Source organism: Hippocampus guttulatus, chromosome 1 (assembly GCF_054856545.1).
Source record: "Hippocampus guttulatus isolate MCC_2025c chromosome 1, RoL_Hgut_1.0, whole genome shotgun sequence".
Lineage (NCBI taxonomy): Eukaryota > Metazoa > Chordata > Actinopteri > Syngnathiformes > Syngnathidae > Hippocampus > Hippocampus guttulatus.
In genome coordinates this window covers 29639356-29661409 of record NC_141261.1, presented here as the reverse complement: position 1 = coordinate 29661409, position 22054 = coordinate 29639356, and the positions used below count along the sequence as shown (strand labels likewise).

The window sequence follows — 22054 nt, the reverse complement described above, 5'->3', positions numbered from 1 at the left end:
GCTCCGATTGGCCCCAGCAAGTCCGCAACCCTCGTGAGGATAACCGGTTCAGGTAACGGATGGCTGGAGGGTTAAAATGCCTGAAGGTGTGATTCACGGTCAGTGGAGTGAAATCCTTGATGGGCTTGACACTTCTCAGCTAAGATTAACATGATCGCTGTTGTCAGCAGGCAGGTAGGGAGGGATGGGATGGGATGGTATTGGCCATGGCAAGCTTTCAACTCCATAGGATGACGGATACATATTGCATGTGCAGTATAACATTGTGATATTTGAGTTGCTTCGGAGTACTTAAAGTGCTTTGCGAGGTTATGCTCGTTTGCAGCTGGCTACAAACATGCAGGCTTTCCGATCCAAATCTTCTATAGTTCATGTCCCTGCAATTTTAGAAAGATGAGAAAACTTCTATTCTGTCCGAGACCTGCGCAGACATGTAGATGCTCCAGTGCAATAACCAGACACGTGAAGGTCACAGCTACTGGGCAAAGTGAAACCTGGGTCAAGAGCCCCCCACCTTGGCAAAGACTGCTGAAGAGAAGAGAAGCTTCATGAACAGATTTTTGAATGCATGTCTGCATGTTTCTTTTTGAAGGATTTCTAAGACAGATTCAGAAAATGATTCCATGACATTGCCCAACTCTCTGCACTGACGTGGACTTCTGCCACAGATTTGATAGGTGGCCTCTGATATCAAAGTCAAGTCTGCAATAAACGTAATGAGAACACAGGGGAAGGGAGCTAATGTATATTGCCGCAGCGATGCATAGCCTACTGCGGGTATGAAGCAGTGCTGAATGACAATCCTCTCATGATGCGTCTGTGGACTGATTGATTTTGACAGGTGAACATTTGTAATCCCCTCCTGAGGGCCACAACAATCTTTGTCTCATCCTGTCATTCAGATGGGATTCTACCACGAGACAAAGTTACACCGATGCAGCTGGCCTGTAATTTCGCATCATTTGAATTGACAGCTTGACAAACAGTGTATTAGTAGTCGGGCCAAAGCGTATGCTGTAATGTAATTCTTGCGGTCTTCGGGGTGCTGCGATAAATCTCCCCACAATGGGTCAGCGCCTCAGCGACGACGGCGACCCAGACAAAGAAATAGATGTGGCAGAGTTGCAGGAATGGTACAAAAAGTTTGTGGTGGAATGCCCAAGTGGAACACTTTTTATGCACGAGTTCAAGAGTTTTTTTGGGGTCGCTGATAACAAGGAGGCTTCAGATTACATTGAAAGCATGTTTCGGGCCTTCGACAAGAATTGTGTAAGTACCGATCTCTCTTGCGCGTGCAAATTAGAAATGAAATCGATGATGCGTTTTTTTACGTTTTGTTTCATGTGCACAGGACAACACCATTGACTTTCTCGAGTACGTTGCAGCTTTGAACTTGGTCCTTAGGGGTAAATTGGAGCATAAATTGAAATGGACGTTCAAAATGTATGATAAAGATGGGAGCGGCTGCATTGATAAAACAGAGCTTCTTGAAATTGTGGAGGTAATCCATAATTTCACATGTCTTCTTGATTCCTGAAACAGTTTATTGGCAATTTGTAACATCATGCTGTCCTGCCACTCTCAAGTCTATTTATCGACTGAAGAAAGCCTGTCATGGGAAGCTGGATGAAGAATGCAATCTTTTGACCCCAGACCAAGTAGTGGATCGGATATTTGAGCTGGTTGATGAAAATGGAGATGGTGAGTGTTTGTACCAATGTTCGGACATCTTAATACACCGTGTGGTTGATTTAAGAGCTCAGTGTTCGCTCTAATGGCTTAAAGGAGTGTTCCTGGAAAAAGCTCGCTGCTCATCATGATTCATGTCCTGCGTGTACATGTGGTTGTTGCACACTCGTAGGCGAACTCTCCCTGGACGAGTTTATCGATGGGGCACGGAGGGACAAGTGGGTGATGAAGATGCTGCAGATGGATGTCAACCCTGGGGACTGGATCAATGAGCGAAGACGTAGTGTGAACTTCTAAATGCTGGAGAGTGGACTGTCAGTCTGTCACACGCACAGGGCGTGAGTGTGACATGACGCCAATCCTACTTCATCTCCCTGCGCTTACATGAATGTCAATGCTGCTGTACAACACAGAGTATAGCATGTGTCTTTACATAAATGAAGTTAGAAAGACAAGAGAGAGATATACAATAGTGTATAATATCTAAATTAGGATTTAATTTGTCTTCGTACAATAAAAAACTGACAGATATGCTCAGTTACAACAACGATAAGAAAACACGAATAATATGTGGTGACTTTAACATTGACTTATTAAACCCAAATGGACACAAAAAAACAACCGACTTCATAAATACTATGTACAGCAACAGCTTTTTCCCAGTAATCCTGAAACCTAGCAGAATAACAGTTGACACGGCCACATTAATAGATAACATATTTATAAATAAGATTGACCATAAAATGGAAAGTGGACTTCTCATTAATGACATAAGTGACCACCTACCTGTTTTTGCAGTTTTTCATCATTATTTTGATAGAAAAGCTAAGTCAACAACTCACATAACAGAAATAAGACTAAGAACCCAACGCTCCACCGACGCCTTTAAGCAAGACCTAGAAAAACAAAACTGGACCGAGGTCTACTCAAACGAAGACCCAAATACAGCGTTTGAAGTATTTCAGTCTACCATAATCTCTTTATATGATAAACATTTTCCATTAACTAAAGTCTCCAAAAAGTATAAAGACCCAAGTAAGCCATGGATAACGAAAGGCATAGAAAACGCATGTAAAAAGAAAAACAATTTATATAAATTGTTTTTAAAATTGAGAACTGAAGAAGCAGAAAAAATATATAAGACCTATAAAAATAAACTAGTAAATATTATAAGAACCAGTAAAAGAGATCATTATCATGCACTATTAGAGCAGAATAAAAGTAACACACAAGAAATATGGAAGATACTTAACCAAGTAATCAGAAATAGTCCTAAAAAAATGTATTATCCAGAGTATTTTATCAAAGGCAAAAATACTATTTTGGAAAAAACTGCAGAAATAGCAACTGAATTTAATGAATATTTTGTCAACATCGGCAGTAACCTAGCAAAACAAATTCCTGATCCAACAAACTTGTTTGAAATAGATAGATATGTAGAAAAAAACTCCTCCACGATGTTCCTTACTGCTGTAAAACAAGAAGAAGTATCAAATATTATAAAAACTTTTAAAAATAAAAAGTCAACTGATTGCTTTAATATTGACATGACAATAATAAAGCAGATTATAGAATATGTAGTGCGACCTTTCACGCACATATGCAACCTGTCATTCAAAGCTGGTATCTTTCCATCAAAAATGAAAATTGCTAAAGTTATTCCAATCTATAAAAGTGGAGAAAGACATCGGTTTACAAATTATAGACCAATATCACTACTACCACAATTTTCAAAAATATTAGAAAAACTATTTTCTCGCAGACTTGATAGCTTTATACAAAAGCATGCGCTGTTAAGTGAGAATCAATATGGCTTCAGGGAAAAACGGACCACCTCAATGGCAGTTATGGAGTTTGTGGAAGCATTAGCCACTAATATAGACAACAAAGAATTTACTGTTGGGGTTTTCCTAGATCTAAAAAAAGCTTTTGACACAATAGATCACAGTATATTATTGAAAAAACTAGAAAGATATGGCATTAGAGGTGTAGCTTATAAATGGATAAAAAGTTATTTAGAAAACAGATATCAGTACGTGCAACTCAACAATAAAAAAACGAATCAACTAAAAATCACTCACGGAGTTCCTCAGGGGTCAGTGCTTGGTCCAAAACTATTCATCTTATATATAAATGATATCTGCAAGGTCTCAAAACAATTTAAATGTGTCCTATTTGCTGATGATACAACTTTCTACTGTTCTGGAATAAATCTGAAACAGCTCCTGACAACCGTAGAAAACGAATTAAACAAATTAAAAAACTGGTTCGACAGAAATAAATTGTCACTTAACCTGAAAAAATCGAAGTTAATTGTTTTTGGCACAAGACCAATCGAACACCAAGCTAAAATTATGGTAAACTCAATTGAGATAGAAAGAGCGTATGAAACCAAGTTTCTCGGATTAGTAATAGACTCAAAACTATGTTGGAAGCCACATATCGATAACGTAAAAAGAAAAATAGCCAAAACCGTAGGGATCCTCTACAAAACCAAGGAAGTGCTAAATAAGAGATCTTTGTACACATTATACACTTCATTATTATTACCATATATGACCTACTGTGTGGAAATATGGGGAAATGCCTGCAAAACAAACACACTCCCTATTCTCAACCTACAAAAAAAAGCAATTCGAATTATTAATAGATCAAAATATACGGAACCCACAAATCCACTATTTATCAAATTAAATACGATGAAATTTTATGACCTGGTTGACTTTAAAATCGCCCAATTAATGTACAAAGCACACAATAACCTGCTCTGCCAAAACATTCAGAAGTTTTTCGAAATTCGAGAAAGCAGCTATGATTTAAGAGGTACCAACTTATTCAAAAAACTCAAAACAAGAACAAACATCAAGCAAAGAAGTGTATCTATCAAAGGTGTTAATCTGTGGAATAATCTCGAAACGGACCTGAAAATGAGTAAATCGCTTGCTGAGTTCAAAAACAAATTCAAAAAAATAGTACAAACAACCTACATCAATCAGAGTTAAAATGATAAATTCAAAACATTAAATATAATGATAAATCAGAACTAAGTTGATAAATAGAGAAAGGTATATAAATATCCATTATGAATACAAGAGAAAATTGACACAAGAGTGTCAGGGTGTGGAAGTATATAATCCCGATACAAACCAAAAGTTGTAAAAATATCACGGTTAAGGGTAAAGTATGAGCCTTAATGGAGACTTCTTTCTTCTTACTTTTTTCTTTTCTGATTGATATAAAAATGATTTATTAGATACAATCACATAACGGGGTAGGACTAGATAAGTTTTTTACTTCTTCCTACTCCCTTGACATAATAACTGTGTTGTATGAAGATTGATTGCTTTCTTTTTTTATCTACCTTATTTTCTGTCAAATTATTACTGTATATATGTTTTATGTTCAACTTAGATGTGAAGCTGACAAGTTACGTTTACCACGGGTCACCATCGTCGTGCCTGCAGGCAGCAGGTAGCAAGATTATGAGTAGCCCCCGGGGCCTGTTCTAAAAATAGCTCACCAGTGATGGAACATTATTTTCGAGGGATTTTGTAGTAGTGGTCGTTTGATATACCAGCAGAGGTTTACAGAAATAAAGTTGCATCTAACATCTGTTTCCTAATTATTGTGAGACATCATTAACATGGTCAGCGTCTTCACAAAAATGAATATCATGAATTATTAATAAAATTTAAAGGTCATTTGAGCAAATGTTATTTTAGAAGTGTGTATGTATCACACTGGTTGCTTTACATGTTCGTCAGGAGCCAAGAAGTAGCTCTCTGTTTCGAAAAGCTTGGTGACCCCCGAATTATACAATTTCATTATAACGGCAGCATGTGGCCAAATGCTTGTTTACATTTATTCATATGGATGCTGGAGTCCCTTCCCCAAGTCTTTGTTCTTAATATGCACCGGCAGCCAGACTACAAGGGAACATCTCTTCTGCTTCAACCCTGCTGGCTTGTTTTGCCAGAGTAAGAAATTAGCATTTGCTGGTACTGTATTCCCCATAACCCTCGATGTTCTTATAAGATTTACATTTACATGTCAGAATCAAACAAAATAGTGTACACTATTAATTGTTTCATATACAGAAGCCAAGGTATCAAATATGGTGATCTATTTTACTCAAACCAGTTTCCCGCTCTTACCACTGGATTTAACAAGCTGTTACAAGTACACATGACATTAAAAGGTAATATATTTGAATACAATTTTATCTTATTAAGCGATCAGTAAGGTTTTTTTTGTGTTGTTTTAACCAGGCATCGCTTACACACATTTTACACGGACCATGTCGGAGAGTATTTAGGGATTGGGGTGGTGAGAGTGGAGCAGTACACGATAATATCCATGGATGCATAATGCCGAAAACGCTATGATTAATCTTGAACGATACCTCCTCGTCCTCTTCAATAATTTAGTTCTGGTATTAGGGCAGGGGTGCCCATTACGTGGATCCTGATCTACCGGTAGATCTAAGACAGGTCCCAAGTAGATCCGAGGAGTGTCGAGGAGAAAACAAACAACCATTTGTGTGTTTTTGTACATGTTAGTAAGATATTTTTTGTGTTAATGTACGCTGCACCCTAATCATCCTGTCAGTCCCATTTTCACAAAAAAATATTAAAAAAATAAAATAAAGCAGGTAAATCTTGAATTTACGGTGGCGCGGGATTACGTCACCGGAAGTTGTTAGTGCTCAGCAGTCTGCAATTGCAGCTTGTGATCAGAGCTGTTGCGCTCTCTCTTTTATCGTCATTATTCTCATTCAGAGTTGGTTCGTGTACAATTCAACGAGGGCACGGGCAAGGAATAGGAATCTAGGAGGGCCCAGGGAAGCACTTTAAAATGCTACGTGTGAGCCATGATAGTTAACAGGCTACAAAAGTGCATCGCATGCCTCAGTTTCAGGCTGTTTCTCATCATGGCATGTGTGTGTGTGCGCGCGCGCGTGCCGGTAAGGGTAGATCCGGGGAGGTTAGTTGATCGAAAAGTAGATCTTCGGTCCAAAACGTTTGGGCACCCCTGTATTAGGGAAAGGTGAAGGAGACAAGGGCAGCCCGGTGATTCAGTGGTTAGCGCGTCAACCTCACAGTGCAGAGGTGCAGGGTTTGATTCCGGCTCCGGCCTCCCTGTGTGGAGTTTGCATGTTTTCCCCGTGCCTGCATGGGTTTTCTCTGGGTACTCTGGTTTCCTCCCACATTCCAAAAACATGCACGGCAGGTTAATGGAGCACTCTAAATTCTCCCTATGTGTGAATGTGAGTGTGGATGGTTGTTCGTCTGTGTGTGCCCTGTAATTGGCTGGCAACCGATTCAGGGTGTCCCCCGCCTACTGCCCGAAGACAGCTGGGATAGGCTCCAGCACACTTGCTAGGATAAAGCGGATCGGAAAATGCATAGATGAATCCGTAACTTAAATTGCACTTTCTTTTTCCCCAAATCACACGTCACATAATTAATTAGTTGGCTCGTTCAAATATTTTGTGTTTAGGTCTCTGCTCGACCGATGCATAAACAACGACGCGCTGTGAGAGCGGAAATTGCTGGGGGTTTTTTTCAAAATAAGATATTCGGAAGACTGAATAAAATACCAACTATAATTTTAAACTGAGACATTTCTTTTCTTTGCGGCCCAGTACTTAAATGACCCTCGGGTCCAAGCTGATTCTCGTGCCGGGTTTTTGGGGACCCCTGAGCTAAACTACTATATCAAATACTGTAGTGTGATTTTTAAAACACGGGTTTCAACGTGATCAATCTCGCGAGACAGAACGATATAAAACGAGACTATTCACAACGAATCAAAACATTGTGCAAACGTCTTGCAATTTGAGGTTGCAAACACTGTTTATAAATTACAAATCCCTTTAGAATGTCACTCCGCTAAAGAATGACACAATTGTGCCTTTGTGTCGAGTGACTCCAATACAAATCAGTAACATTAGATCACGCGCTCCCTCCCGTGTATTTCAAGCGCTTCAACGTTTCACGGCCAAATGTCCGCTCAACCGGGCATGTCTGACACAACGCAGGTAAATATTGGCTCTTATACACTTTTTACGTCAAGTCATTTCGGAGCATTATTATTATGTTTTTAAACAAACAAACAAATGTCACCCTCTCTGGTTAGTTGGGGAACGGCAAATGGAGACTAAAACACGTCACGGGGGATCTGTTCTCCTGTCCCACGGACGAGGCTCTGGCCCACTGCATAAGTGAGGACTGCCGCATGGGGGCAGGCATCGCCGTCACGTTCAAGCAAAAATTCAGAGGGGTCGAGGAGCTCAAGGGGCAGAGTGAGTCAAGCTTGTCTTTTTATAAGACACGGGCGTACTCTTGAGGGGGATTTGGGAAGGATTTGTCTCAGCTTTTGTCTTTTTGTAAGAAGATACTTCCTCACCCCTTTAACAATATCTTTCCTTTCTCCAACCAGAGAAGCTGGTGGGACAGTGTGCTGTACTGAAGAGAGGCAAACGTTTTGTGTACTATCTGGTAACCATGAAATAGTTGAAGAAGTATATGGTTGCACATTAGAGGATCAAAAATACTGTGGCTGTTCTATTTTCCTGCTGTCAATTTTTAGATCACCAAGAAGAAGGTGAGCCAAAAGCCAACTTACGACAACCTGAGACAGAGCTTGGAGGACATGAGAGTGCACTGTATCCAAAATGGAGTCACCCGAATTTCCATGCCTCGGTTCGAATCTCCCCCGCCTCCATACAAAATTAGATATAATCTCTCATAAATTAGAGGCATGGGTACGATGAATATTATGGCCAGATAAGATCAACTTTATTCGTCCCACAATCTTGCAATATGTCAAACAATTCTCATTAAAGATGTTTGGTTTGGCAACAGCAGTATGTTTGTGTCTCCCTGGCAGGATTGGCTGTGGCCTGGATCGACTGAAGTGGGAAAGAGTTTCAGAGATGCTGGAAGAGATCTTTGAGCCCGCCGATATTTCAGTCACAGTCTACAGCCTCCCTGTCAGAGCTGAGACATTGGTGATGAAGGAGAGCACATACAGATGATTCCTAGGAATGGTTTGCAGTACACTTGTGTTTGAGTTTCTTCAGTAGTTGACCCCGATATGAAAGTATAAATGGCCCTTTTTGCACTATTAGATCAGTTCAGCATCTGTTGGTGAGCTATCTTACAGTGGAAGGAAAAAGTATGTGAACCCGTGGGATTTTTTAACTGTTGCATAGAATGCTAACTCCAAAGAATAAACCAACAGTCTGCATTTTTAAACTAATACCACGCAAATAAATACGGTTTCATGTTTTTATAGAGTGTAACACGTAAACATTGGCAGGACAGGGAGGAAAAAATTTAATTGCCCGTCTTGCCTCCTTGGTTACCCCAAACACTTGTTTCCTGTAGTTGCAGAGTAGACGTGCACAATGATCCGAATGAATTTTGAACCGTTGCTCTCCACAAAACTGTTGCACTTCAGCAAGGTTGCTGGGAGGTCTCGTGTGAGTAGCTCTCTTGTCCTGCTCCTGTGTCTCAGTTTGGTTGAGGTTTGGACTTTGAGTGGGTCGCTCCAGAGCATACAGTATATTTACCGCTTTTGAAGCCATTCTGCTTTTGGTTTGACTGTTGCAATATCCATACTCTTTTGAGCTTCCACTGTTGCACAGATGGCCTCCCTCAAGTTCCCCTGGAAAATATCTTGATCAACTTGTTAATTCATTTTCCAGTGACCATAGAGAGCCATTTACACAAGGAGAAATAAAACTTGAGGTTTGAAAATCATTTAAAGCGTGCATGTACACCAAAAAGGCATGTTTACCATGGCGACTTAAACATCGCACTTTCTGACGACCGTTGTTGCACATCGTGAACATTTTCTTTCTTAAACTGCATCCATTTTATTTTTATTCAAGTCTTCGGCATGTCTTGAAGTCAATCAATAAACAAATCAGCTCATGGTGTTACTTTTGCTTTGTCAATCTCATGTTTTATTAGCGCCTGTTATTTTGAAGGACTGACATAAACTTACCGTACATTAGATGCTGATTAAAGTTTATGGCACAATGATAAGTTGAGATAGAGTGTGTTTTACACATCCATCTTGATAACATCTGATTAAAACACAACAGAGCGCAGACATCCACCAAGGCCACTCAGTTGTAATTCAAACAAGAACAAATTCACAGACCTTCAGAAACTCAAACTGAAATTTAACATAAGCACAGCTTTGGTTTGGCCATTCGGCGGCTTAGATGAAAGCTAAGGGTGCCACAGCTTCGGGGTGTGTCACCATTTTTTGGGGAGGTGGGGGGTGGGGGAGGTTGAAATTAGTTTTTCAATTCTTTTGTTTAGGTCTTGTTTTTCATTTACAGCTGCGTTTAGTTTTTTGTTTGAGGCTATTTGTTTTTGCATTTTCAAATCGAGTTAAGCTTTTGTCTTTGTTTTTGTTTTTTCACTGAGTTGTATTTTTTTGGAATTAATTTTTTAGCTGTTATTTGTTTTTGTATTTTGCATTTCGGGGCCTCAGTAGCTGAGGACAGTTAAGACAAAATTGAAGAATTTTCATCCATTTGTGTGTGCCTTACCTTGTCAATCATTTGCTCTGCGATTGTGGCCAAACCACATCAAAATGAAACTGAAAAGTACCCTTTGACTAGCTTTGTGCACGCACATTCGAAATATATGCGAGACCTTTAAACTGAAATAAGAGGTTTCCATTGGAAAGTCAAACATGACAATGATCCTACAATTTGGAATTTAGTTTAAAAAAAAAGAAGAAAGAAAGTCACAGAAACACTGGAGGTCCAATCACGATCTCAATTTAGCCCAAAACATTTCAAATGATGTGTTGTCTCTGGCAAACTATCACATGGCTGGCAAGTTATCAAAGTCTTTAATTTACGGGTGTGAAACTCAAAAGGCCGATGCCCGATCTGGCCCGCCGTGGCATTTTATGTGGCCCGTGAAAGCAAATCATCTGAGTCAATTTGCGTGATCTTTGCTAAAATCTGTACCGTACGGTCAAATTGTCACGTGTAATAAATTATGTTGAGATTTTGCAATCATTTTGTTAGCCTGTTGACAGTCGCTTGAACAGTACTTGAACAAACTATTATAGTTGACTGATTTCAAAACTGGTAGTCCGTCAATTTGTTGTGAACAAGTAATAATGCGATGCGACAATTCAACCTTTTTGTGGTTTCACTGTCATAAGGGCCCGCCGACGGAAGGCGTAACTCCAAATTGGCCCGCGACAACGATGAGTTTGACGTGCCACTTTTAATTGATTTGATGTTATAGAGAGGTTCTTTTTTGAATGTTGAAACAAATTTCATAGGAATCTTTGGCATACTTACTCCATTGTCATTCCTCAGCATCTAGTGAGATTTGGAAGGATTATATTATTCAGCCATCAAATTTACAGCAGACGCCTGAAGTCTTGTCACATTGTATTTCTATTACGATTGTTAAAGTCTTCCTGAAAACATGACCTATCACAGTGGTTCTTACCAGGGTTCGATCGAACGCCAGGGGTTCGGTGAATCGGTCTCAGGGGTTTGACGGAGCCTCTGCCATGGAGGTTAAGACACACCTGACATGTCAATTAGTTATGACACGCTTGGCCATCATTGGCTGGTTCATTTTTCCCACAATTTAAAAAACGTATACTTATGTCTTGAATTTTTTTTTTTTTTTTTTTGGGGTGGGGACTGTTTTTAAGAAATGTGTTTTTTTAATGTCTTCAATTTGTCCCCCAAAAATATAATTTTTATTTTTCGCTAATGAAGGGTTCAGTGAATGTGCATATGAACAGGTTAGGTTCGGTACCTCAAACAAGGTTAAGAACCACTGACCTATAATCTGATGCAAATTGCACTTTAGCTCGATGAAAAGATGAACCCAATTTCTAGTAGTTTTTTTTTTATGGGGTAATAACTGCTTTTGCAATCTGCCTAAACTTGACATCCAAGAGTGTCCCTGAACAGATACTGTTGTTGAACACTATCTGTTGTTCAACACAGTACCTGAACCTGTTCAACACAGAACAGTATCTGTTCAACAACATGAAGGTTCCGCTGTGCTGTTACTCACTGTTCATGTCACAATGATAAATATCCCAACGAAGGTCTTCAGCTGCAGCTTTATTTGGTGTTTCACATAATACATGCATTTTTATTAGATAGTTGATATAAAAACGATTGCGTAAACAAGAATGAACCCTCCAAACAAAGCTCCGCCTTCCGTATAAAAACAAAATCCAAGCAAGCAAAACAACGGATAACCTGTACATTGTATTATGAATCAAAATAAAAGTGTATTTTGTTTACCTTCAAGACGTACAACATCAAATTACAAGTGCTACAAGATTCAGATTTACAGAACAAGAAGGTGCCCTGACAGATTGTCGTCGTCTGTCAGCAGCAACCTCTCAAGTCTCCGGTCATGACTTCATTCTCTGCCTGCACAGGGGGCACCTCCCGGAATGTTTCAAGACCCCGATAGCGCACGGGCGACACATACAGCGGTGGCCACAAGGCAGATTGATGTCAGCTTCCTGAGCCATGCACACCACACATCTCGTTTCTTCTCCATCTGGCATCAAGCAAGAGGAAGTATCATGGAAAGATGTTCGTCACAGTTAGCAGTACAATCGCGCCGATCGCTTCTGGACAGACTTCTCACCTGATTCCAGCAGCAGGTTGAGATGGGAAGAATCATCAGATGTCAAGGAGGCTGTGTCAGAAACGGGCGAGAGGAGACTCTGACATGACCTCTGGGTGAAAAACCACCTGCCTATCTTCGAGCCTGTAGCAAAAAAGGGAGGGGGTTCTTTTGAATAAGGTGAAACAGCTACACCAGGTGTGTCCATATTATGGTTTTAGGGACTATTTGTGGTCCGACAGCCTGTTGTAAAATTTACAATATTTTCTTGTTTTCCATAGATTTTCTAGAATGGCAAAACATGCATACAACTAAAATGGTAACCACATTTCTAAACCCCAATGAATAGAGCTAATTCAATTACAGTAGCCAGTAGCCTGAATCGTCAATGTTTGCTACATTTTCTATTCTGTGTCAAGATTATCTTCGTACAGATTGCTCTTGCTTTCGTTCTGAATGCGGAGCTGTTATTCTACTGCAGCTCAGTCCAGCGAGGGATCACTTGAAGTGGGTTTCGGGGCCCAGGCCACCCAGAAATCCTGATCAATTCTTTCTGCATGATCATGTAATATGTATCATAGATATAAAACAGTCTACAGTACTGTATAATTGCTATGCGTGTCTTAACCTACAGCGATTGATTGGTTTCAGGGTGTTAGATTTAAGGTGCCTGGCCAACCTGAACCTACCCAAGAGAAGAATGGAGCGTGTCTGCCCATAAAGGTCAACCATGGCCCATAGAGGCTGCTTGAGCGGCACGCCTCCCAAGAGCTTATGCTTGCAGCCCTTCTGGTTGGAAACATACAAGCTGCCTGAGCTGGACACCCAAAACTCCAGCTGTGATCCTGCCTTGCAGAACTCCTCATGCACGGGGGCGGCCCAGTGGCTGGGGATTTCCCAGTGGCTGGGGATTTCAGAGATGGCCATGCTGGGCAGGGGCAGAGATCGGGAATCTGGAGAAACGCTGGTGAAGCCCACTCGCATGGCTCCGTGCCAGCAGGCAGAATCGTCCTCGACCCGCAGCTGAACCCGTTCCTTGACCCTCACGGGCCGATTGCTGAACAAAAGGCCGTTTCTGAAGGTGGCGTTGGACCTCTTTGCATGGCAACATCCCTGACTCAGGTGGACCGCGTCTCCTACGGCCCGATGGAACGTCAGAGGACTGACGCACCGGAAACCACATCTTTGCGACATCTTTGGCTCAACATCTGAAAGATAAGATTAGATGCGTGGTGCCACAAATGATTTGGATACAACGCATTAGGTTTCACTTCAGAAAGGTTTCATCACAAAAGTACAAATTAAAAATAAGAATATGAAGAAAGTGAAAAACATTTGTTTTTTCCTTCAAGACAATAAATACATTTATAGGCTCCTGTTCACTTAAACTGGATGCGAGCTACTGAACCATAAAGGAGATAATGCAGCAACATATCAAGATCCCAGGCTGGAAGTCATGGCGAAGTGACAGATTCTTTCAAATTTGTAGTCTGTGAATTTTCTACTCTTTGGCAAGTAGAGTACTGTCAACAAATGTTGCACAATGTTCAACTAGATCACCACAACCCATATAACTAACCAAAGGCAAGTTCTGAGAATAATCTAATTTGCACTAATTACAGCAATGCAATGATAAAAGGCTCAGCTGACATCTTTTGCAGTTTGAAAGGACCCCGCAGCTGTCTACTGTGAATTTTGCAAGCTGGCGCATCGATCTGGGAGTGAATAATGGAATTACTTTCTGGCGACCCCAAGCATGTCGCCCTGTTTGTTCTTTCGTTACCTTATACGCTACCTGGTTGACACTCTTGAAAAATCATTCTTTTTTAACCTTTATTTAACCATGAAACATTCCATTGAGATTTTTTTTAAAACGTTTTTCAAGGGAGTTCTGGCCAAGAGGCAGAAACGAACATAAACAAAAAGCAAAAACCGAAAGTGGAATTCATGCAATGGCTAAATAAATATTTTTGGAAATAAAATACAAATATCAGACTACAAATTTTACAAAATCAAATTTCACCATGTATTACTGGCATGTAAATAGAAAAATAAACATATATAGTACAGAGAAAATAAAAACTCACCAGCTGCCTTAAGATCCATCATCTAATTGTTGTCATTTGGCTGAAGAAGTTTGAAGCGTAAGACAAATTTGCCAGCTTTAATGAAAGAGAAGGCATGCAAGTGTATTTATAGCTGGAGTGCACGTGACTTGAAACAAACAAACCCTAAAATCAGAAGGGAGTTAAAATGGGAGGGGGTGACGGAGGTGACCTACCTTTAAATTCTTCCACGCCTTATCAGCATCACTGTACACGCGCGCGCAGTTAAATGGGTCCTACATCGCACATGTTGGACTGATGAGACATTTCGAAACTGAAAGTTCGGCCGTCCTCTGTAGGAACCAACCCATTCGTTTTGATTGGCTAATGCATGAGAACATGTGACAGTAAAGGACCATGAATGGAAAGTTGAAATGACATCTTCACAGTTGGAAGTTACACATTTACTGCGAGATTTACTTGCACTGTGATCCTGTTTCTGGGAAACACAGCAGGATTCCTGCAAGACACTACATGCTCCCTTTAAATGAATGGATTTTGTTCAGTGTACACAAACATGAAAAATAATGCATTTCAGGTGCTACCATATGAAGCCTGGCACAATATCGTCTCGGGATGGGAAGCTGTCGATCCACGGACCGCGTGCGGCCCATGACCATATCCAGAGTGGCCCCTTTATAAACAACAACAATAATAAATATTCGTTATTAGAATTATTATCCTGCAAATACACAGGCGGCGACTGTCGTTTTAAGTTGTGATATCACCAATCACCATCAGATGGCAGACGTGTCTTTGTTGCACTCATACTGGGTCGTATACTGCCTTATGTTACAAGGTGAGTAGGCCTACTTTTTTTTTTTTTTGCGGATTTGGAATGATAGACACGACAGATAGAGTACCTCAATGATACAATTTTGGGGTGAAAAAATATGGACAAAATGAGCTCTTGCATTTAATGTCGGTTTCTTGTTCTGTCATTGAATGGTAATTTTCATGCAAGAGAGCCCTTTGCACTGGGTGAAAAAAAATTACAGCATGTGGTTATTTTGTTGTTTGCTTCAAACCATTTATTGTTGAGTTGGGACAGTGGATCTTTCATTAATGCGCTGAAAAATGTATGATCTCAAATAAAATATATTCTATTAAGAGTATGCATTTTGCATACTCATATACAGTATTATGTCCATATTAAATAGAGTATTTTTGTCATGCATATGGTTCGGTAATGCCTGCTCTGATGTATATGTATTCATCCCCCATCACTTCACATAGTGTTGCATACTGCTCGAGGTCATGTTACATAAAAGTAGCAATGTGATAAGAGTTCCCTAAAAATGACCTAAAAGATCCGTTACAATGCAAAGTCTGGTTGGAAGGGCCACTTCAACTTGAGTACAACACACCAAGAATTTTGAAATAAGAGGACGTGTTCCAAAGAAGGTGAGCCTTTTGTGTGTGTGGGTAACGATTTTTGGGGGAACGCTTTTTTGTGATGTGGCCTCTTAAAGTATGGTCATGAAATGCCTTTAAATTCCAGTACTGTACAACTACATTATAACTCAACATTCATCCATCCGTCCATTGTCCGAGCCGCTTATCCTCACGAAGGTTGCGGGCATGCTGGTGCCTCTCCCAGCCGTCTTCGGGCATTAGGCAGGTACACCCCAAGCTGGATGTCAGCCCATCGCAGGGCATACAGACGAACAACCATTTGCGCTCACAATCACACCAGGGACAATTTAAGCATTCACTCAACCTGCTGGAGTACCCAGCGAAAATGCACGCAGGCATGGAGAGAACATGCAAACTGCACACAGGAAGGCCTGGGCGCGGAATCGAACCCAGGAACTCTGCACTGTGAAGCCGGCATGCTAACCAGTCTACCACTCACGAGCACCACCACAAGTGCCAATTATATTCCTTGTGAGAGCCTCTTATTCTATTTCTCGCTTGCGCTTTGTGAAACACATCTGTCCCTTGTGAGGCAGTCTCACATAAGTGATGTGTCGATCATAAACAAAACAGCTCTCCTTGCCTTCTCTTTGAAGTGAACGAGGGGCCGTCTTCATCATTCACTTCCAAGCGCCCGCTTTAAAAATTTGGCAACGATTATCTGCACCAACTGCACACCCGTCATAGGACCGTATTGCACCACTGATCACTTTATCTCAACTCAACTGTATTCAGAGAGCACTTTAAAACAACCACCGCTGTATACAAAGTGCTGTACATGGAGCAAATATCATACATACAACAATAAACAATAAAACAATAAATGAAAAACGAAGACGGTAGAAAGCACAAAAACTGTCAAACGAAGATCAAGTCTGAGTCATGCCGAGTCAAATTCCAAAGAATACGCATGAGTTGTGCGACGAGTTTTAAAGATGGGCAGCGAGTGCCACGTTGCATGGTGGTGGTGGACCCCAAAAAGCAGGCAGGAGGGAGGAGCAGGGTGTACTTGACGAATTGTATTTAAAACAAGAAAACTAAATCCAAAACAAAGTCCAAAGTAACAAACAAAAACCATGACTTAAACAAAAACTATCAATAACCAAAACACTACTAGAACAAACATGACAGTAGCGAGAGCAAACAATGACCCGACAGCGTTCGGGCTGGGAGTCCTTTTAAAACCCTAATTACCTATGACCAACAGGTGTGCAGCTGCCGGGGGAGCCCTACAGTGCCACCTGTTGGTCCCTAAACCGAATCATGACAGCGAGGGGGCTTGCCGAATGTTCAGTGTAAGGTCATTCCAAAGAGAGGGACCAGCAAATTTATCTCTCCTCAATACTTTGCACATTTGTCTCACAGCTGTCATTGGGTGGTACGTACCCTTACATTATGGAAGGTCTTTCGATACTTATTTGGCATGTCCTTGTTTACAGTAGTTTCTTGTTATTGAAAATACTAGTGTAGCCTGTATTACCGGAGACAAATTCCTTGTTTGTTCTACATAATTGGCCAATAAAGATCAGATAAGAAAACCTTGACTGTATTTGTCTCACAATGGAGAAAGCCCCAATTTACTGCAGCAAATATGATGAAAGGGAGAAGTAGAAGAACAAAAAGTATACAAGTAAATATAAAAATAAAAATATAAATGTAAGCATCATAAAAACTGGGTGAGTGGGGCTGAGTCCAGGTTTTCAGGTCTGTCGATTCAATAGCCTGACAGCAGTCGGCAAGAACGTGCGGCGGTACCTTTCCTCGCAGCGCGGGTGGATCAGTCTCTGGCTGAAGGAGCTGCCCGGTGCTGTCAGGGTGGCCTGGAGGGGGTGGGAGGGTCTGTCCATCATAGCTTTTAGCTTAGCTAGCATCCTCCTAGAGATGAATCTAATTCTGATTCTCAATGTTTTATTTGCCGCCTAATTTATCTGGCAACAGTTGAATAAGGGGAGTCTCTGAACTTTTTTTTCCCCATGTAAAGCTCTGCACCTAATGATGTGCTCATGAAATGTGTAATTCATATCTGCAGTAGCTTTGTGCTCCAGTGATGTTTTGTTTTTCCACAATACTGCTCTGGGGCCATATATCAGGTATCTCTTTATTTGCACATTGATTGAACAGGTTTTACCTTTTGTTCATTGAACAAACATCTCATCCACATGACTGTGTGGGCATCATTTAAGTGCTCATTGACGCCGCTGCAGATGGTCGAAGTATGATCCATTATTGATCTCCCTGAGCATTGTACTTTAATGCTGCTGGGACACAATGGCGGTACCAGATGTGAGTCAAGAAAAAGGGGCGGGCACTCGGGATGAGTGCTCTGAACATTCATTTCACCCCCAATGTGCACCCGAGGGCGGACTGTGCACACAGTGTGAGATTTTTTTTAGTCAAGAGGGTCCAACGAATAATGACCATCTTAGATGATCATTTGATGTGTGATTGCGAGAAACAATCTGGGTACTTTGCCGGCTGCGACACGCCCACTCTGCTGTGGGGCACCTTCAATAATTCATCGGGAGAAAACATTAATTGCTGAACACACCGGCTCCCCGTCTCAACCCACCGTCGACAGCCATGCAGACTGGATGACTATTTCGGCATGACTGCAGCCGACCTCCCCCACCCCGTGAGTGCACAGAGAACCTCCACCCCGCCCGCCTGGCAATCAGGCTGCACACTGCAGCAGAGTTTCGAGCTGCAGTGAGCTCTGGGAAATCTCCCTCCACATGCTGCGGCTGGTGCCGCTCGACATCCAACTGTACCATCTCTTTGTCCCGCACGCTGCGGTGGCTTGTCCCGTCGCAGCCCACTCATTCAGCCTCCATCCCGCCACCCCACCACTCCTGAAAGTCCCACCGCTTTGCCTCTCCCAGCCGTCCAGCCCCCACCCCGCTTGCCCTCCATTCCTTTTTTCTTTGCTTTATGCGCATAAAATTGTAGAGCTCAGCATTCTTCTCCACATGCTCGAAGGGAAAAAAGGGGGCGGGGGGTTGGAGAGATGAGTTGGGCGGGAGGTGCCCCTTTTCCAACTAATGAACAGAGCTTATGTTATTGAAGAGCAGCTTGGCCAATCAGGACGCAGTGCAGGCAGAGACAGCAAGGGGGGAAAAAAATCAGCAGAGCGAGTGGGCAAGAGGAAGAAAAAAACTGCAGTGTGTGAGTGTGAGTAGTTTGTATCCTTCCTCTGAGCAGATCTTTATCAATTAGGGTACTCCGGTCTCGGGGTACACTCTGTGTATGCGTGCGTGTAGTTAACGGCAGGGCGTAGTTAGCAAAGGTGTGTCTATTAAGCTGTGTTAAAGACTCGTTCTGTCAAAGTGGACATAAGAGAAAGTAGGCGGACATTGATTTTTTTTCTCTCTATCTCAAAGTGTCTTGCTGTCTGCGGAGAAGAGCTCCGTGTCCGGCGTAAGCGAGCAACATTAAAAGGTAAGCGGCTGTGTTGCTTTTTCTTGATGACAGCATGCTCTCAGACTTTTTCAACTTCTTTTTCTGATTCAGCTTGCTGCTGGATGGGTGGGTGGTTTAAAAACAACATTTGGCATTTTCAGAATAAAATCATTGTAGAGAAGCAGGGGGGAGAGGCACGCGTGTGTGTTTGGTTGGGGGGGGGGGTGCTATGGTGGGTGGAAGGGAAGTGTGGGACTCCCCGATGCTTCTAGGCAAGTTTCTGTGCGCACGGTTCTCTGGTGCTGCAGTATCCCCGTTACATCCTGAGCGCAGCTGCCTGCCTCATCATTGCTGCTGCGAGGGATGGGGACTGAAACCAGCTCTGTGTGTGCGTGTGTGTGTGCGTGTGTGTGCGTGTGTGTGTGCGTGTGTGTGTGCGTGTGTGTGTGTGTGCGTGTGTGTGTGTGTGTGCGTGTGTGTGTGCGTGTGTGTGTGTGTGTGTTTAAAGCCTGCTTGGGATTGCAGCAAAGCCTAACATGATACTGAGATAAAGGACAGATTGCTGTCACCCTGTGTGTTCTCCTGATGGATAAGTGGGGTTGCTTATGTTACAGATTTTTTTGTGATTTGTTTTGAGTGCCACAAAAACATTTGGATCGTCGACAAAGGAACATACAGTTTTCCTCTCACTTTTGCACTTGTTTAGGGGCATTCTTGGTGTATTTATTTCCTCTCCGTAGGTTTCTGACCTTCATGGCTCGTCAGGAACATGTCGTCTTGAAGAGTTGACACTGTCCAGCAGTGGGCACTGTGTGATCTCTCAGTAACAATCGAATGTCCTGCTGCAGAATTGGAAGGAGAAGAAAAACGGATAGACCTCGTGTATTTGATAGATTTTACTTAAATAGTCAAATGTGATATGTAGGATAAAACCGTGGGTCTGATGATGTTTTCATTATTTAAGAATGATTTATCTGCAGCGAGGTAAACGTACCCAATTTCAGCACCATGGACAGATCATACAGTCATGAGCACTGGCTCAAAATTCTTTGAAGGCAACTTGAATAGCTTCGAGCATTGAAATCAGGAAAACCCGTGTAGCCTTTGCGTCACCTTTGCATTTTTCTTCTGTTTGGGACTGCAGTTGGCTTAGCACATCCATCTTTCACGTGGACAAAACATTTAATTATTCATGCCTTTTTTTTTTAGGTCACACAGCATGTAACAACATGTCTTGCATTGGTGCAGCCATCTTGAAAACCCCTGGACTGTTTTTGGCTGCCTTATTTATCACTGAATGTTCTAGAGCATTTTCACAATTACCCTTCAACCATTATCACTGCTCTGCTGCAGAAAATGTAACTTCGCCGCCACGATAGAAAGCGTTGCGGCTAAATGTAATTTGTAGCACGAGCTGTTGTGTGCAAACTCTTGTCAAAATGATCAGACACGTAATGACTGCAGCTCTCACTGAATTGACAACTGCAGGTACATCGATCTTGACTTCATGCCATGCTTGAGAAGAAGTGGAGGCGTGTCCGCAGGATGCAGTGAGCACACTTTGCATGATCAGAACACTTAGCACGCCAATGGGAAATGGCAAAGAGAGCTCACACTGATCCCATAAATTAGCATGCATCCTTTGTAAAGATAATATCTGAGTGCCAGCAACGAAACGGTGTCCTGGGATTTAGTGCAATGCACGGCGGCTAAAGCATTTGGTAAAGCGTATGCTCAGGAAGAGACAAAACGTATGCTAAAATAAGAACTGAAAAAACAGCATTATGTTTGTCAGAGCAATATGAGGAGTTCTGCACATTAAAAAAAAAATGGGAGTCTATATTTGAAACATTCCGTCCCAGACGGTGCGACAGGGCTCGGGCATCCTGCAAAAATGATGGGGAGGTCAGCTAGAAGTCAGCGGGATGAGCTACAGTTGGAAACGCAAAACCTTTTACATCAGGGTGCAAGGGTGAAGGGGGGGAAAAAAAGGCAATGCATTTCAAATGCTATTGCATGGACGTGAACGTGACTTACTACTTTAGGTTGTCCGTAAGAGAAATACATACTTAAAGAAATCTGATTCTTTAATAAAGACCTTGAAGTGTAAGGAATATACTATACTCCTACACTCATAAACATCCGCAAATATTATTTGTGTGCACAAATGGCACATTAGTCAAGGATACTTAAAGGCAGAATTGAAGAGATTCGGCTTCTTCAAGTCTTGAGAAAATGTTACAAAACAGCAAAGAACGTGACGTGAGTGAAAGAGATGTTGAAGCAGAAAGGCAAGGTACTGTATGGGAAAGCGAATCGATGCGAGAGGTAAAGAGAGAGCTGGAGACATGTTGAAAGGCAAGAGCAGAGAGTGGGTGTGCATCGCGGAGCTCAGAGCACTGCAGCACATTGCGGTGCCCAGCCCCCGCTGCGTTCTCTGCTCGCCATCCGCTTCCGTGCACTGAAGAGACCCCTGCAGCAGCAGAGATGCACAGCGTGGCGGGCTCCCTGCTGCAGGAGTCTCACGAAGAGCTTTGGTCAGGTCCTTTTTAAAAGGAGCAGCACTGCTTGTTTTTTTTCTCTTTCTTTCTTTCTTTCTTTCTTTCTTTCTTTCTTTCTTTCTTTCTTTCTTTCAAGAAAAGCCAGTTAGCGCATTGTCATGTAGCAAGAGGGAGTAGCGCACCCCCCCCCCCCCCCGGATTATGTAAACGTGTAACAATTTCACCCAATACCGGCCGAATGATCCCACCTTCCCTAGCCATGTTTTTCCCATTAGCAACATCTGCCTCACAGTTTGCTTTT

General features: G+C 42.0%; 4 protein-coding genes across 10 annotated transcripts in view; 3 read left to right on the top strand and 1 right to left on the bottom strand.

Moving 5' to 3' along the window:
- The first annotated feature begins 889 nt into the window (after nt 1-889).
- guca1b (guanylate cyclase activator 1B) lies at nt 890-5297 on the top strand. Its single transcript, XM_086125247.1, has 4 exons — nt 890-1269; nt 1352-1501; nt 1587-1701; nt 1862-5297. The coding sequence occupies exons 1-4, from the start codon at nt 1066-1068 to the stop codon at nt 1984-1986; spliced, it is 594 nt and encodes a 197-aa protein (XP_085981373.1). The 5' UTR covers nt 890-1065; the 3' UTR covers nt 1987-5297.
- A 2192-nt stretch (nt 5298-7489) lies between these two features.
- Nucleotides 7490-9637, top strand: oard1 (O-acyl-ADP-ribose deacylase 1). Its single transcript, XM_086106177.1, has 5 exons — nt 7490-7729; nt 7828-7993; nt 8131-8189; nt 8281-8393; nt 8581-9637. The coding sequence occupies exons 1-5, from the start codon at nt 7694-7696 to the stop codon at nt 8726-8728; spliced, it is 522 nt and encodes a 173-aa protein (XP_085962303.1). The 5' UTR covers nt 7490-7693; the 3' UTR covers nt 8729-9637.
- A 2170-nt stretch (nt 9638-11807) lies between these two features.
- LOC147211291 (E3 ubiquitin-protein ligase NEURL3-like) lies at nt 11808-15153 on the bottom strand. 2 transcript variants are annotated; one of them, XM_086106090.1, is made up of 5 exons: nt 14617-15153; nt 14423-14497; nt 13025-13543; nt 12357-12479; nt 11808-12266 (listed from the first exon to the last, which is right to left on the bottom strand). In XM_086106090.1, exons 2-5 carry the CDS (start codon nt 14442-14444, stop codon nt 12115-12117), a joined length of 816 nt encoding a protein of 271 aa, XP_085962216.1. In that variant the 5' UTR covers nt 14445-14497; nt 14617-15153; the 3' UTR covers nt 11808-12114. The 2 variants fall into 2 exon arrangements, with proteins under 2 accessions (XP_085962216.1, XP_085962268.1); XM_086106142.1 differs by lacking the exon at nt 14423-14497.
- Nucleotides 15154-18974: 3821 nt separating this feature from the next.
- Nucleotides 18975-22054, top strand: part of LOC147211290 (synaptotagmin-2-like) — a 62253-nt gene continuing 59173 nt past the window's right edge. For 3 of the 6 annotated variants that reach the window (XM_086125165.1, XM_086125193.1, XM_086125139.1), the window contains exon 1: nt 19031-19291. The gene's annotated coding sequence lies outside the window, so the exon portion shown is untranslated. Of the gene's footprint in view, nt 19292-22054 lie in introns of all 6 variants that reach the window. The other 3 variants (XM_086125155.1, XM_086125184.1, XM_086125147.1) reach the window with 3 other exon arrangements.